Here is a 16575-nt window from a genome sequence, read left to right on the forward strand (position 1 = left end):
AACCAGACAGCAAAAACGAAGTAACGAAAACAAAAAAGGTCAAGCCGTGCACAATGAAATATGTAATTATACTACTGCGATTGCACACACATAACACACAACACTAAGAAATACGTCAATTTATCTATACAATTTAACAACTCCAATCTACACGAAAATGTTCACTCTCAAAATTCACCATTCTATCTTTGACGATCTGTTCGATTTCGGCCAAGTCGGCCGAAGACGAGGCCGTCACTTCCGCTGACAGTCCCGAAGTCTGAAGAACAACAAATTCAACGTGGTTTTCATCAGTTATATTAAAATACAATATTATATAATACAAATAAACATAATAAAGTCGTCTAGATCACGGAACTTTAACTACATAACGTGGAACTTTTAGATACCCCATACCATAAGTCATAACCTTACCACTGTATAAGCACAATTTATTATTATTAAATTGTATTATAAGTTTATTATTATTAATGATATTATTATGATGTTCGTATATTCAAGAATAAGGAAACCATTAAATATAAAATAAAATAATCGTATACTCACTCTTTGTGAGGGGACTGTGGTGGAGTCGGAGGCGTTCACCAAAATCGACTCGGAAATGGGTTTCATGGGTGGTGGCAATTCGAGATCGTCGTCCGGTTCTTCACCGTTCTGTTCGTCTTCGTTCGGCAAAGTTTTGTTGGCTTCGCTGACGGGCGACTATAGAAACAAAACAGAAGTATATTTATTTTACATCCAACTTCACACATTACGAGTAGATTAAAAGCATATACTATGCGGACTTATTAGCAAGTATTCATTAATAGTTTATACTGTTTATAGTAATAATCATGGTTTGAGACTTACAACACTAAAAAAATGTTAAAATGTGAGCTTAATTTAACACCAATTTAAACGTTTTAAAATTAAAAAAAATAAAACACTGTGCTTTGTTATTTATCTATCAAGTTTCTTGACAATGCATTATGAGAATTTAAATTATTTCATATTTGACAATGTATACATGAATAACTAAGTTTATATCTATGAATGAAAAATCGTAACAAAACATACATAAACGTGTCCTTTAAGAACTTTGAAATAAATAAAACCTATATTATACCCGAATAATTATCTTTACACAGAATATTGTATTTGTGTAAATTACACTGCTATAAATACACATAGTATTATTCGTCCGATACGGACTACATCTCGATAGGCATTTGCCACAAGTATCGAACCCAGTAGATAATAATATGATGGCAATAGGTAAGTATAGGTATATATATTTAGGTTTACTTTGTATTTTTTATCCGATCCCTTTTTGGCCGACGACTGCACTTGGTTTTTGTCGACTTTGCTGCCGTTGCTGAATTTCCTCAGCGGTTGTGGGATCCACATCCTCCTGCGGACAAAACACGACGCACGTAATGAGTAAACGACAAATATAATATAATAATTAAATTATAATATATACCATCGCGAACGCGCCTGTGGTCAGAGACTGCAATATATATATATATATATATGCATGTATATATAATATACAACCACATATGGTCATAGACTGTAAAACGCGTATTATTATTATAATATATATGGTAATGGGCCGGAGGTTGGGAAATCTCTGTGTGGCCCTATAAGGAAACCCAACCGCGGACGAAATATCATCGTCGCAGTGGCGCCGTACTCCACTGCGGCAAATCGCCATTATCAAAAAAATATCGCGTTACTGACGAGTTCGTTATAATATACGCCTTTGCGTGTATACATTTCTATAAATACCTGTATGTAGGTAATATATTTACATATCGCGAGTACTAAACGTTTGTGCCCGGTGTGTTCAGCGGCGAAAAGAGAAAGTCGCACGAGGTAAGTTTAAGTGCATATAACACTGCACGAGGAGGGCAAGCACCCATAATATTATGATAAATACTACATTATTAACACTACGTCGATACGGGATTTACATAAGACCTATATGTTTCAGTGTCGTGGAACGATGTAATTAAGTTTAGGAACGTTTTTTAATCGAGACGAGTTAAAGTTTCTGAAGGAATACAATAATAATAGATTTATAGTTTATACATAAGACGTTTTCGCAAGTATATTTTTTTTATTTTTCGCAACTTCGGAACTTCTTTCAAACTTATATTTTAATTTATTAATTGATCTTCTAAAATCTAAGTAATTACTTATTTTAAAAAAAGTATAAAGAAAAAATACTAATATTCAAATCGAATTTGCTGGGATGATATGTTTTAAAATAAAAAAATGACCTTAAAATTGATAATCTTTAAACTTTTTATTCGGATTCAGGAATACATGAAACGTAGGTTATATGATTATGCAAAGTTCATAATAATAATATCATACGAAGTTCAATTCAAATTTACTTCAACGCGTGTGTACCTGCAGCTGAAAATACAATGAACTACTAAATTAAAAAAATAATCAATATTATTGAGTTTTGAATACAGCATGAAGAACATGTGATAGTCAACACTCTTCGTTATTACGTTTCAGTCCTTCCGGTGACATATTGTGTATTCGCTGGTATATTTGCTTTTTCGATATGACAAAATTGAGTTAATTATGAATTCAAAGCGGTACATTTATACATTAATATACTAATTAGAGCAATATATAGAAGCTATTAACTGTCGCAGGAAAAATATCAACAGCAGCGAGACACGTTGAACTCAGGACCCTACTTAAAATTCAAAGTTCATAAAATATGAAAAGTCCAAATCGATAAAAAATTAAAATGTTATCTGTTTACAATTATATAAAAATACATCAATAATAATTTTATTGACAGACATAATAATTATTATTGTGAATAAAAATATTTTTTCGAAACAATCGATTAAATGGTACCTACCGTGCATGGCATAATTTAAACGAATTATTTTTGAGTTTATAATGAGGAGTCGCAAAAACTAGTACATCACAATCAGGTATTATATACCTAATATTATATTATGTGACAATTGGTAAAGCGAATAATCGGTATAAACGAAATGTGTATTTCAGAGCATTCGAATGAAATTAAAAGTATTATGCAATCAAAATAATCAAAATAATAAAAATGTATAAAAGTATACAACCTGGTTACCCAACAGCCAACTGTATTATATGTTAACCGATAAAATTTTTTATTATTATGTACCTATACGTATCAGCAGATGAATTGTACTGTACAAACTCGAACGTCTCGAACTTACATACCGGTTACACAAAGAGGATACAAATTGTAACTTCTTTGGGTAAAATATTTTATACACTGCTATAGTTAAAATCAATTAAAATATAATATTATTATTTTGAGGATCTGGTTAAAAAAAAAAATTTTAATTTTAATAATAATATGGAAATAGGTAAAATAACTGATTTATATAGTTATTAGATTATAAACACTACACACGTTTATCTTTTATCAAGCATAAGAATTAAGAACATCCTTTTCGAGTACTACCCAGTAATAACTATTTGTGAATTATATGAATTATGAGCGTGGACAATTTCATGGGCCACATTTTCATATCCCGTCGGGCGTCGGGTAACCGTAAAATATCTTAATTCGTGACCATGACAAAATATATAGTAAAAAATAATAATATATAATTATACAAATTTCAATTAATAAACGATGACAAATGAGCGTGCCGGGTGGCCTGCTATACGATGTAGATATGTAGTATATAATATATTTAGTATGTACGCATAGGCAGACGAGTCAACCGATAGTATATAAATTAATTTTATGAAACAATATGATAGACTATAATAATAAATTAATAAAATATAGTCTGCAGCGATTGTGCGAGATGAAAAATCGTTACGTACCCGCTGAAAACTCGTCTTTTGGTCACCGGTGAGTTATTGCAAACCAAAGATGCTGCAACGGCGGCGGCGGCATTATCCACACATTCACCCGAAGTGGTTTCTGAAACGAGAAAAAATACAAATCACAATTAGTACAAATATTTATCATCACAGCACGCACAACAATACACAACAATCGCGGGTCGACCAAACTGGTGCAGAAAAAATGGTCATTATATATTGTTAGTCTATATATACCTACTACCACATACCTCAAGCGTTGCATATTAATTAAATACACCTCATTCTATTCCTCTCAACGACACCTGCAGTCGCCAGACTACTACAATACAACTATATCGTAAGTCCTCCTAAGAGGAAAAACTGCACCGAAAATGTAAAAACATTCGTCACCACGATCAGTTGGAAAAAAAATCAAATGCACATACATTGACGGCAACCGCGGAGTATTTTTTTTATGGCAGCACAACGTATTTGAGATGTATACTGTTAGCATGCCATCGTGTTGTTCTATTCCAAAAACCGATGGTAGTACACGTTGCAATGCATTCAACGCGACACGACTGAAAATGGTGCGCAAAAGGTAAATACAGCGACGGGGAAACATTTCCTATCTAGACGGGATATACTGACGATATATTATTATGACGTGAGTGCGAAGATGACTATACATACTAGAGCCACTACAACTACTTCCGGAGCCAATAGTAATAATAATAATAATAATAATAATAATACAATTGCAATTACGTTACCGAATGTTAGCCAAATAATAATAACACAAACACATTGGCCAAATTCAAATTGCACTTATTATTAAATTATATTGACGAATTATTGTACTAGGATTAAAAAGTCTAACTTCTATTGGCAGACAAATCTAAATTAACATTAAATAGGTAGGTACTAATGTATATTATCATTATTAATTATTAAAATACATATTATATAATTAATTATTTGACAAAGTTTGAAATGCTTTGACATTACCAAGTAAATAGATCGTTTGCAACCACGGCATCATAGACGATTTACCACCACGGTTTAAGATATACTGCAGTAAGCAGTTGCGAAACGAAACTATGTGTGGTATCCTCTGAAATTAATCATCCAACACTCAATTTTAGTTTGTACTACTGCTCCCAGTGGCTACTTTTATGGTATGCGATAAATTCGTGTTATCAGGCCACATTCATATTTGAATACTAAATATTTCATATTATGACTTTTATAATGCAAATATCATTAGTATAAAATACATCACAGAAACATGTTGGAATAATTAATTTTTCGGGTAGGCGCGTGAGTTTATATTTTAAGTTTCTGGAAATAAATACAAATAGGTCAGTATCGTTAGGCTGGTTAAATGATAAGCCATGATCGAAAGTCACAGTTATCTTGAATAGCGATCACAACTTAAATCTTACTTTAAAGTTTAAATTAAACCTACACTTAAGTAAACATAGACGTTTATTAAAAAAACTAGAATATTTAAATTCAATACATCATTATTAATTCACCTTAGATTATGTGGTGCATAAACTATAATTTGTTGCCGACAATTGTGTATGATTCCTGAAAATTAAGGTCAAGTTGTGCTTCCAGGAATGGCCTGAGCATAGATAATAGGCCGATCTCTATACCCAAGTACGATTTTTTGAAAGTTATATTTTTTCAATCAGAATGCAATTGGACAAAAAGATTATGTTTTTCATACAAATCTTGTCTATATACTATAAAAATATTATACGCATGTTCGACACCCCGTGGTAAGTACCTGTTGTTTTCAAAATCTATATAATGTATATAGTACCTACCTATATATGATGTAATATTATAATCGAATTCATTTTTTACCCTCCTCATATTTGCAATAATAATAATAATATAATAAGTAAAGACGGTGGGCGGCAAACCCAGGAGGTCGCCTGGAAATTGACGGGAAATTCTTTATTATTATTATTACAACGTTACACATGTCTGTATAGTTGTTATAGTGTTGTGTATTGACCATATCACCGATAGAAAAATACAGTCATCGATTTTGATGTGCGATAAACAAACTTATAAACAAACACGAGTCGTTCTTTCCCCAGTATCAGTTCCGGAGAGACATGTATACATATATAGTATATATTATGATATATAGCGCGTAGGTTGATGCAACGTTATGTGACTGTGGGGATTTTTTGAACGACAACCATAAATTACAGATAATTCCATTTTGTTATTCTGCACATTAAGATACAAAAATATAAATCATTTTGAACCATTGGACCATTGATAGTTAGATATACTAAATACATATTAACGAGCATCTAAAATAATAATGCGCAGGGTGATTTCGCGATATATCAACGTTTTCAAAAATACTCTGTTTTAGAATTCTATTTTCTATTTTATATTAAAAAATTATTTGAACGACGCATAACTACCACATCGCGTCGAAAAAGAACTTCGCGTAACTTTTGGTCACAGAATTAGATTAAGTTAAGTCTGCCTGCCTGCTGCGCCACGCGTGTTCTGACCGCTAATATAATTAGAGAATATATGAAAAAAAAACAAAAACCAATAACACGTTCGTACTTTTAGGTTTGATAATAAATCAATTCGTACCAATAATATTAAAACTAAACAACACTAAATTGGAAATGCTGAACACAAATTTGCTTTGTTGTACGATTTTAAAGACGAAAACCATACATTAGCGGGTATTGTGTCTTAAAAATAGAGGAAAATATATCATATTTTATGATAGATAATTCATATTCATAATCGATAAAGTAAAAAATATTATTATGATGTACTATACGTACAATACAATATAATTTTTAGTCGGTATAAAACCGATATAATATGTAGGTACACAACAAAACCTTGAACTGTTACACATAATATATTAAGCGGTTTCCAAATTAAAAAAAATTGGAAATCCCGTAACGATAAAAGTAAAACGCTAGGTAACCATAAAGTTGCTACGACTTAGGTGTTAAAAATACCCCTCTACCATCAACCCGTTGTGCTTTATTCCTTTAGGCTTTAAAATGTATAACATACATTTTAAAAGTGGTTATGCATATAATACAATACAAAAATAAAATAAAATTACAATTAATAACCATTAAAGACGCCAAAGAGCGAAAATAACGTGTATTTTGAAAAATAATTATTCGATGTATAAAGTATTATCTATTTATCTGTATAGTCGTAAAGCATAATTATAATCTATATCGATTAAAAATACTTTTTAAATGTTATTTCTTGTACTATAGATATAATACAACAGCGGTACAGCGGTATAGGTACACTGAAATATAATTACTTTGGCGGTATATTAAACAGCCCGAGGTAGGTGTAATTCGGTATACATCTATACAAGCTATTATTTCTCTATAGTGGTTACAGCGTTTTTAGAATAAATAGTGCATTTATTATATATGAACCTACTATCTTGAACCATCCAATGTTATTATGTAAATGCGTAAGGGGAGTGACGAAGGCGAGGTCCTAAAGGCGGGATCGACACCTGTCGGTTACAAAAATGAAACCACCTAACTAATTAATATGCATATCAATTATAGTAAATATTATTACGGCATGTGTTGGTATATATAATATAAATATAATATGATATAAGTATAATGGAACATGTGTGGGCTATTGTCAAAGACGAAGGTGTCAAAAACAACGACAGCATCACCGCCGTGTACATACTGCCAATATAAATATACAGTTATATAAAAGTAGGTATTCATCTACAGATTACATAATTTTCTCTTACAGTACAGAGTTCATTTTAATAATACAAAATAACATTTTTTATCATAAACATTGTTAAAATATTATCTAGATGAAATAAGGTACGTAAACAAAATTTAGCTTTCACTATTGTTTACATAATTTGTGGTCATAATACAAAATTGGAATTCTTATGGATCCATGATTAAAACAGATGGGTATAGCTGCTGCTTATCGATATATATATATTGACAGCAGATAGCAATATATATTTTTTTGCAATTAATAAAATTACATTGCAAAATAAATACCAATTATTTTACAAATAGCCGATGGCAATACAAATAGGTCGAACTTCCGTCCCATCCATATACGAGTCTCGTCTGACTTTGACGAGATTTGTATCGCAAACACATGCACTTATCTATACACAATATAACGGAGTAGGTCGTTTAGTTATTGGCGGAACAGGCGGTTCTTGTTAAATCCCGGCGATTTTATTATATCACACTTGAAGAGCGTACGTCTATAATATACACCACATGTCCAAATTTAGGAAAAAAAATAGCTCTATTAGGTACATTGCCTATATAATATTATAGTAGACGATACCATAAACAAATAATATGAGCAGTACTATGGTGAAAAGGCGTAGAACAGACATGGAAAATATTATAGAATGCACCGAAATAGTAAATGTAATGTTATAGCTTTTGCAAAATGTGAAACTCGAAAGTCGAGACTATCGACAAAAAATGAATCATAAACAAAATAATGAGAAATTGACAGTCGCAGCAATAACGCGGTCGATCATAAATCGGACCATCCCGCAGTAATTACAATAACGATGATGACGAATGATGACTATAAATACGTGATGATGATGGACGCTTAGATTGCTCAGTGCCAGAGGAGGCGAACGAGAGTTGTCCGACGGTGACAATAGGTAATATAATAATATTATATAGATGAATTTCGCTTCCGGATTGACCTTTTTTTCGACTTTGAAATGCTTACTCGGGAGAATGGCGAGCGCGTGATCGATGTCGGTCGGATTCTCAAAGAACACCGAACAATATATAAATAAACTATGTGTGTATACAATGCCATTGCGCGCGTTATTCTGAAGAATGGCGGCGGAATAATATACAGAACCTTGTATGGCACAAAAGATTCCACGCGTTTATTTTCGACATTCTCTAGTCGACCGTCTCGGACGGAAGTATATGTTATAGGAATTTGTATTATTATAAAAAATGTCGGCCTCGAAGTCTGCAGCGGTATCTAACATATTATATTGTGCTTAATGTTATCCTGCAGCGGCAGCGTTGACCGCGAATCCGCGAAATGAGCGGGGCTGAATCGAGCAAATAGCTCTTCTCAGCTACAGCACATAATCTGTTTTTTTACGCGGCACTGCGATATTACTAACGATAAATTTGTTTTTCTCGAGACTGATCGTATTATACGAAAAATTGCACGTCACGGGATTTGAAAAATCGCAGACCGCTTGTTACGTTTTTTCTGGGAACCCCTTATTTATGGCACGAAGCGGTCTATCGCCATGTTATTTATTAATATATATCCGCCTATAGCTACTCGAGTTTTCGTATTTTATTGTGAGTTGTGGGTGGTAGATGGTGTGAAAGTCCGCCGACGACACGCAAGGGGCGATCCATTAATTGCGTAACGATAATTTTTATATCAAAAAGAGGAGATCACGAAAATTGAGGTTGGAAACTATTTTGTTTGGATATTTAGTTGACAATAATAGATTATTTTGCGGGTTTATGACGTATTCGTTATGTGATTGTCATCTAATGTTTACACAAAAAAACAACGCAGTTTTACACCTGTAAACATGTCGCCGGACTGAGACATAATTAATATATGCGTAGAATGTGAATACGGACACAGTGAAGGCGGTGTACGTAGGAAACATTCTTCTCAGTTCTCTGCCGCCGAGAATATTATATTGTTATTGCAACACAGTTATAAAAGCGGACGGCCGAATACCCGCTTTTAGCTGGGACTTGGATACTCGGATACTGCAAACCGCAGTGGTATAGGTTTATTCGCTATTCACACACACACACACACACACACGGCCAAGTCGAAGGCAATTGGTGCGTTTTTCGATAAGTACGATAAATCTAGTCCGCGAAAATTATAAAATACAGAGCGAACAATAACCACTACCATTACACATATTATGTTAATGTTCATTATAAACACTACATAACAATTTTATTATATTGCGTACATACTTACATGATAAATATTATATAAAATTAGATTACATTCCAACAAGTATACAAAAAGTCGAGGGGTCGCGTCATAAGATATAGACTTCAGTTGACAGAAAACAACATAAAACGAACACTGCAACCACGATAAAACACCGTGTATTCATAAACACGATAGAGTATAATACATAGTACACAGAACGCAGGTTATTATGTATACCCAACATTTAATATTTACAGTAAATTATCAGCCCCACGATGGTCATAGCCGACATATTAAACTGCGGTACATGCATACGAATAAATGTATGTGAGTGTTTGTGTGTGTGTGTGTATTATAATAATATACAGTTCATGTTATCTGGTAGAGAGTATTTACGATGGCGCCCTAATGGGAAGTGTATGCGAATTTTTTCTTCGAAATACCGTGCCAAAAGGTCGTCGAGATGTTAGCGTATCGTTGTAGTGTGTTGGCGGAATATTTTAGAGTGTATGTTTACGGCCTTTATCGAACGACGACAACTATATATGTGTATAATGGGATTCGAATGGTAATTGCGTATATTATGTACACGGTACAAAGTACATAAGTAGACTGCAGTACAATTAATCTAGTTTGCAGAAAATGTCGAACCATACGAAACTGGCAGTACAGTATAATAATATAGTATTGTATACTGCAAGAATACAATTTGCAAAAAGTAAAAATATATATGTGTTTACAGTGAAATCGTCATTTCGAGCATGGTTATATTTTTTTCGCCACTATCATCAATCATTATTCAAACATCGTAGTATATATTATATGTACTAACATCACATCAAAATGCGTACAACTATACGCGAATATAGATCGCCCGACGTTCTAATCCACTATTGTTCGTTCTTATAGGTATATATTGTACGGCACATAAAATGACGATTTGCCTGCAGAGTGTAGTATAATATATTCATCATATTTGATGATAAATGTTATTTGCTAGAATACAATACGGTTCGCCAAGTGCTGCACACAACGTCCTGTCTAGTCGAGAAACGAATTTATGTAATATTATTATAAGTACATGAAGATGTTTTACTACGGTGGGATGAGATCTCGAATATATTATGCCACGGTTCGCACGTATTTACTGTAACAAATCGAAGAAATATTTGTGTATAGTATTTTACTACAGCAACGATAATACGTACTATAATATGCGCGGGGTGATACATTTCTGACTGGTACACTATTAATTTATTTTTTGCTATTTTCTAAAGAAATGTTTTTAACAAATTAACCGAAAATTGAATAATATAGGTATTGCATTCATAAAATATTTGTTTTGTCAAAATGGTTTTTTGGTTATTTTTAATTTCATGATCGGAAGCAGAACAGTTTTCTAAAAATATTGATGTATAAATATAGAATACTGAACAAATAGTTTTGTATAAATAAGTATTTAAAGTTTAGACGTGGTGGGTGGAATGGCGAGGGGTAAAAAAGTTATGGTCCATTACGCCTGCGCTCATCCACATAAGATTTAATACTTATATTATAATCAGAAACGACAGAAACTGTTCAATATCCGATATTCTTTACATCAACATTATTAGAAAATAATATATTGCTTCCGATACTGAAACTAAAAATATAAATTGTCGATAAAAAAGTTTTAAAAAAACCACTACCTACCTAAAGATAAAAAATTTAAGTGTCCTTTAATATACTTACTACTTCAAATTATATTTAAAAGTTTTTATTGTAAAAAAGAATAAATTAACTTGAACAATTATTATACAATGAACATAATATTGGTGTGCCGATGATACGATAATCGTGTGTAATAGGTATTTTTAATAAAAAGCGTTTAGAGTAGGTAGGTTAGGTAAGTATACACACCTACAGTGTAGAATTAAAACCATAGGACGAAAAATGTTTATTATTTTCGGAATACACGCGTGTACTACATATCGTGTTATGTACTAATTTGTGTAAGTACCTACCATTTTTCAACTTTAGACAATTTGTGGCAAGGGTTAAAATTAATCAATTTGTTTGAAATTTTTTTCATATGCTTTTTGATGTTATTTAAAAAAAAAACGATTTAGGGGAAATAATTTTAAAAATATTAACCTTAAAAAATAAAGACTACATTACGGGAAGTGTGTATAGTATATTTTTCTCGATTACAAAACATGGGTAACAAAGAAAAAACAATTGTTTAAAGTGAATAAATAAATTCTGTTACAAAACGAATTCACTTTGTAGTTTATTATTATAATAACCAAGCCAAGCCTCCATAAATTGTTTTTTGTCAGGATGAGCGTTTAGCTGCTATAGTTATAAACCGTCACGCCCTTAAACGATGTATCTCGCCGTCTATTTTCCAGTTAAAATTATGGAAATAAGCTACAATAATTATAGGAAAAGTTCACACTGGCCGACTTAAATAAAACGAAATTACTCTATGGAATTATATTAAAATGACTCAATTAGTGACGGGAGCGGGTGCACCAATACGAGATAAATTAGTAACCATTTTTAATTAATTCATATTAAAAAACGATAAAACATTATTTACAATAAAGTCAATTGGAATAAATCGTAGGTCAATTTGTATTGTTTGATAATACCGATAACAAATAACACTCATAAATTCAGCAAATGGGAGGGGGTAGGTGCTGTGGTCGCCCCCTGAAATAAGCCCCATGGCGTGGATCATATTATTCTACACACCATGCAGCACGCAACACGTCTCAAACCGCTTGTGTGCATCATATTTATTATACAAACAAACGAGTCGTTGAAACACGATCCTCCCCTGACGTACATAGGTTTATCGTTTATAGTGTGGCCAAGCTTGAAAACGAGTTATGACATTGTCGACCTGCGGATAAAAAAGCGTCTGCAGCGTTTATTATTATTATTATTTTTTACTATAATATATTTGCGTATTTAAATACAATCATGGTGTACTGCAACTTTTGGGTATTCTCTTTGTCCTTCTAAAAATACTTTATATTATTTTAAGTGCGCAGATGTTTGTACAACAATATAGACAGGAAAGTTGAAAAATAAAACAATAAATTAATTTATAAATATTTTTTTCGTCCATAAAATACGATCATAATAAATTGTTGTATCGTGTATACACGAATGGTGATGTTTTCGAGCGAAATTCGGTGTAATAATAATAATAAGAGAAATGAAAACAACAACTACAATACATATATATTATATATTTGAAAACGGTACTCGTAAATACGATTCATGCGACTTTTACGAGTCTGAAGCGTATACATACACGCAATTCGGCATTTGACTTTTATGGACCCTCGCGTGTCTCCGGTCTCGTGCAAGGTGACGAAATATATAAACTATATAATACATACACCCTGTATACGAAATGGCACTTCGGTGGATTAACCGAACTACTACGCCGTAGTTTATACGTAAGTTCATGTACACTGTCCATATTGTATTATACCCGCCGCCTGAGAAAACGTGATCCTAAACAAACACGTCAGTGAGAACTTTGGGTGCGGAACAATATACCCATGACGAGTTATAACGATTAGAGTCAATGGGCTTTAACGTCCTACACGTGCTTTATTATGATCTAAAACTAAAAAAAAATTAATCCCATGAAAATGTCAATTTTATCGTTGAAAACGGAACACAAATATCTATGGTCAGCATGTGTCCCTGCAAAACGATAGCGGAGTCAGCTAATTATTTCCATGAACACGAAGTTTATTTTTCACAAAACACAATGTAAATAATTATTGATACCATGCAGCGCCTATGCATTGCAACTATAAATACCGGTTTAAACAAAAATATTGATAATAAAACCAAAACTACTCGATCGTGGTTTTCCGAAAAATAGCCAATACATATTGACTATACTACCTACTTAATTCTTAATATAAGCACACTACTGCCACTGTGGTGGGACTAACCAACCACACTAGCAGGGGATAGACAGGGTAGAGAAAATTTTTACAAACTTAAATTTTAATTACACATTAAAAAATATTTTTTATTGGCACGTGAGTGTTTGTACTTTTTCAAAAAATTAAAACTAACAAAATATTACAATTAGGTACGATGTACTCGACCAAAAATCAAAATATTGAATTGAGCTGTTTTTATTAGTTATACATGAAAGTAAGTATAATATTGACTCATAAGTTTCATTTTACCCACTATAATATTATTATAGGATAGAGATTTCTACCATGTGCTACACCGTTGTTACATGCTTATGCTTGTATTGGTCACTACATGTCTATAATCATAAGAATATACGATATTTTGATTAATTTATAATATTATTTAATAAACCTATAGTGCCCATTAAAAAACTTTATTAGAGTTAGAGTTAGACGACTCATATCAGAGGCTTGTTTTAGCTATACTCCTTAACCTTAAACAATAATTATGATAGTCATTAGTCATTTGTAAATTAATAAACACGTGATTTTGGTATGGAAAAATAATGTGATATAATTTCAAATCTATAATCAGTTGACCGTCAAGTGCGACATTCTAGATATTCTATAGTAAACGTATTTATACCTACAATAGCATAATATCTTATGTATTGCGCGTACCTAGTATACCGTATACCGTTGATCGACATTTTAGCGATTCATCACTGCAAACGCAAATGAGTAAATATAGGCTAAAAACGTAAGTTTAAGTTTGTATGATAACCTATACAGTTGCAGACAATATTTATATATACACGACCGAACGACCGGCCGAGCAGGGAAAATAGAGTGAGGGATAACGAACAGTTGGTGTACTATACAAATCATACAAATTTGGCACTGGGTCCGATATTATTAGTAAACAATCCGAGATGCATTCGAATTAAAACACTTGCTAATTGCAACATTCGATGATATTGTGCACTTAAAATAGTTATATACTGCGTTCGATTGTATAGTTGTATAATAATATGCATGTGTTTGTCATTACACTGTTTGCAACTGCGCCTCTAATTATGCTGTGTGGCGTTTGATTATGGGGATAGGAATGAGCAATTATACAGGGAACGTGCGGAAACTCACGGAAAATTTAAAGAAACACTGGAACGAATAATAGTTCAAGCATCATACGACCTACATAATGGTGAATGGTGTATTTAATTTCAGTATTCAAGCTTTTTGCTAAATATATATTTAAAAAAGCACTTATGATTGGCACCTACTGATTAAAAATATAAAACACAAAACATTATATATTTCAATTGAGATACTTATACAAAAGGTTATGAGTATGAAGTATTTCAAACTTAAAACAGTTGAAACATTCACCCTTCTTGTTGTATTATTTCAATGAAATATTGAAAAATATAATTGTTTAATTTTGTGTTTTTTGGTAGGTATGTTTCCAAAAATCATCACTAGATGGTCAGACTCATTATTCATACCTGATTAGTAATTATCAACATTTAATGTCCGATCACGATGTAGAAGATATATTATAGAAGATAGATAATTATTATGTGATTAATATAATGTACGATGTAAGCAATATTTCTATAACATTTTCCACTTAACATTCAAATAAGTTGAGGTGTTTACTGTACTTTTTACCAAGGGCGGATCCAGAATCTCTTTAAGGAGGAGGCACTTAAATTAAAAACATTTTTACGATGCTCATTTTTAATAATCAATGAAAAATTATATTATATTTTTTTATTGTGAACGAGAGTGGCACTTGTCCTCTGTGTTCCCCTGGATCCGCACTTGCTTTCTTCTATAGTTTTAAATTCAAATTTTATTTTTTTATTTTTCATTAAAATTAAATATTTTATGAAAGTTTCATGAAGGGGGTTATCAACATTGCAGTTCGTTTATTAATTTTTTGCAGACGAAAATGATCGGTTCTTATTCATGGATTATTATACTTCAAGCCGTACGTAGATGCATATGATTATTAGTATACTCGAGATTATATAGCAACCTTTGGCCATTTTTTTCGAAGCCCGACTGTTACATTCATGAATAATTGTAGTAACCAAACAAGTCAGCTGACGTGGCGAAAAGTTTAAACGATTCTCGATCGCGTATCTATTCGCGTGTCAAAGTGCTATAGCTAAAAGCCTACACTGTATGCCTGTATATACAGCCGCAGCGTTCTGAATGTGGACTGAAAAATACGAACACCGTTGACGAGAAACGTAATATGCGAATGTAGTGTTATAATTACGATTTTAATAAAGGTCAAAGCGGTTTGGTTAAATAGAACGAAATTTAAATATTCGGTTTCAGATAGCTGGTAGCCGGTAGGGTGGTGGCGATAGGTGAATACTGTTAAAACGTAATGTACACCATCACACTGTAAAAGACTCACAGTCATAAAAACCGTCCAACATATTTTTGATTTTAAGCTTTTCACAGCACACACACACACGAACACACGCACACACACACAAATATTATATACACGCGAGTCCGGAATTTCTGAGCGTTCATAAATTCACTACATAACGTAAACTATTATTTTTAGTGTCTCTGAAGGACAAGCACGCTCGTATTTACGTTCTCAATGAAACCGAGCGCGAATCGGAAGACTTTTATTATACGTCAACACGCGAGACGAGTGAAAACGGGATGAGTACCAATAATAAACAAAGATTATAATATACTATTGCCTTCTCTCTCTATCATTCTTATTCGTTCTTTTTCTTTACAAATAAGAAATAACGACAATGACGACGACAATAACGCGTCGACGAGTATAAAATCGAATTATTTACTG

The 16575-nt window shown here is 32.4% G+C and overlaps 1 protein-coding gene across 4 annotated transcripts in view; it reads right to left on the reverse strand.

Moving 5' to 3' along the window:
- Nucleotides 1-16575, reverse strand: part of LOC111034416 (triple functional domain protein) — a 101238-nt gene that overhangs the window by 3663 nt on the left and 81000 nt on the right. For 3 of the 4 annotated variants that reach the window (XM_022315648.1, XM_022315647.1, XM_022315645.1), the window contains 4 exons: nucleotides 3835-3934; nucleotides 1285-1390; nucleotides 547-702; nucleotides 179-259 (listed from right to left, as the gene is read on the reverse strand). In XM_022315648.1, coding sequence (XP_022171340.1) covers nucleotides 179-259; nucleotides 547-702; nucleotides 1285-1390; nucleotides 3835-3934 — 443 coding nt within the window. The remainder of the gene's footprint in view (nucleotides 1-178; nucleotides 260-546; nucleotides 703-1284; nucleotides 1391-3834; nucleotides 3935-16575) is intronic. The other variant, XM_022315646.1, reaches the window with a different exon arrangement.

This window comes from Myzus persicae, unplaced genomic scaffold, assembly GCF_001856785.1.
Source record: "Myzus persicae strain clone G006 unplaced genomic scaffold, MPER_G0061.0, whole genome shotgun sequence".
NCBI classification, from domain to species: domain Eukaryota; kingdom Metazoa; phylum Arthropoda; class Insecta; order Hemiptera; family Aphididae; genus Myzus; species Myzus persicae.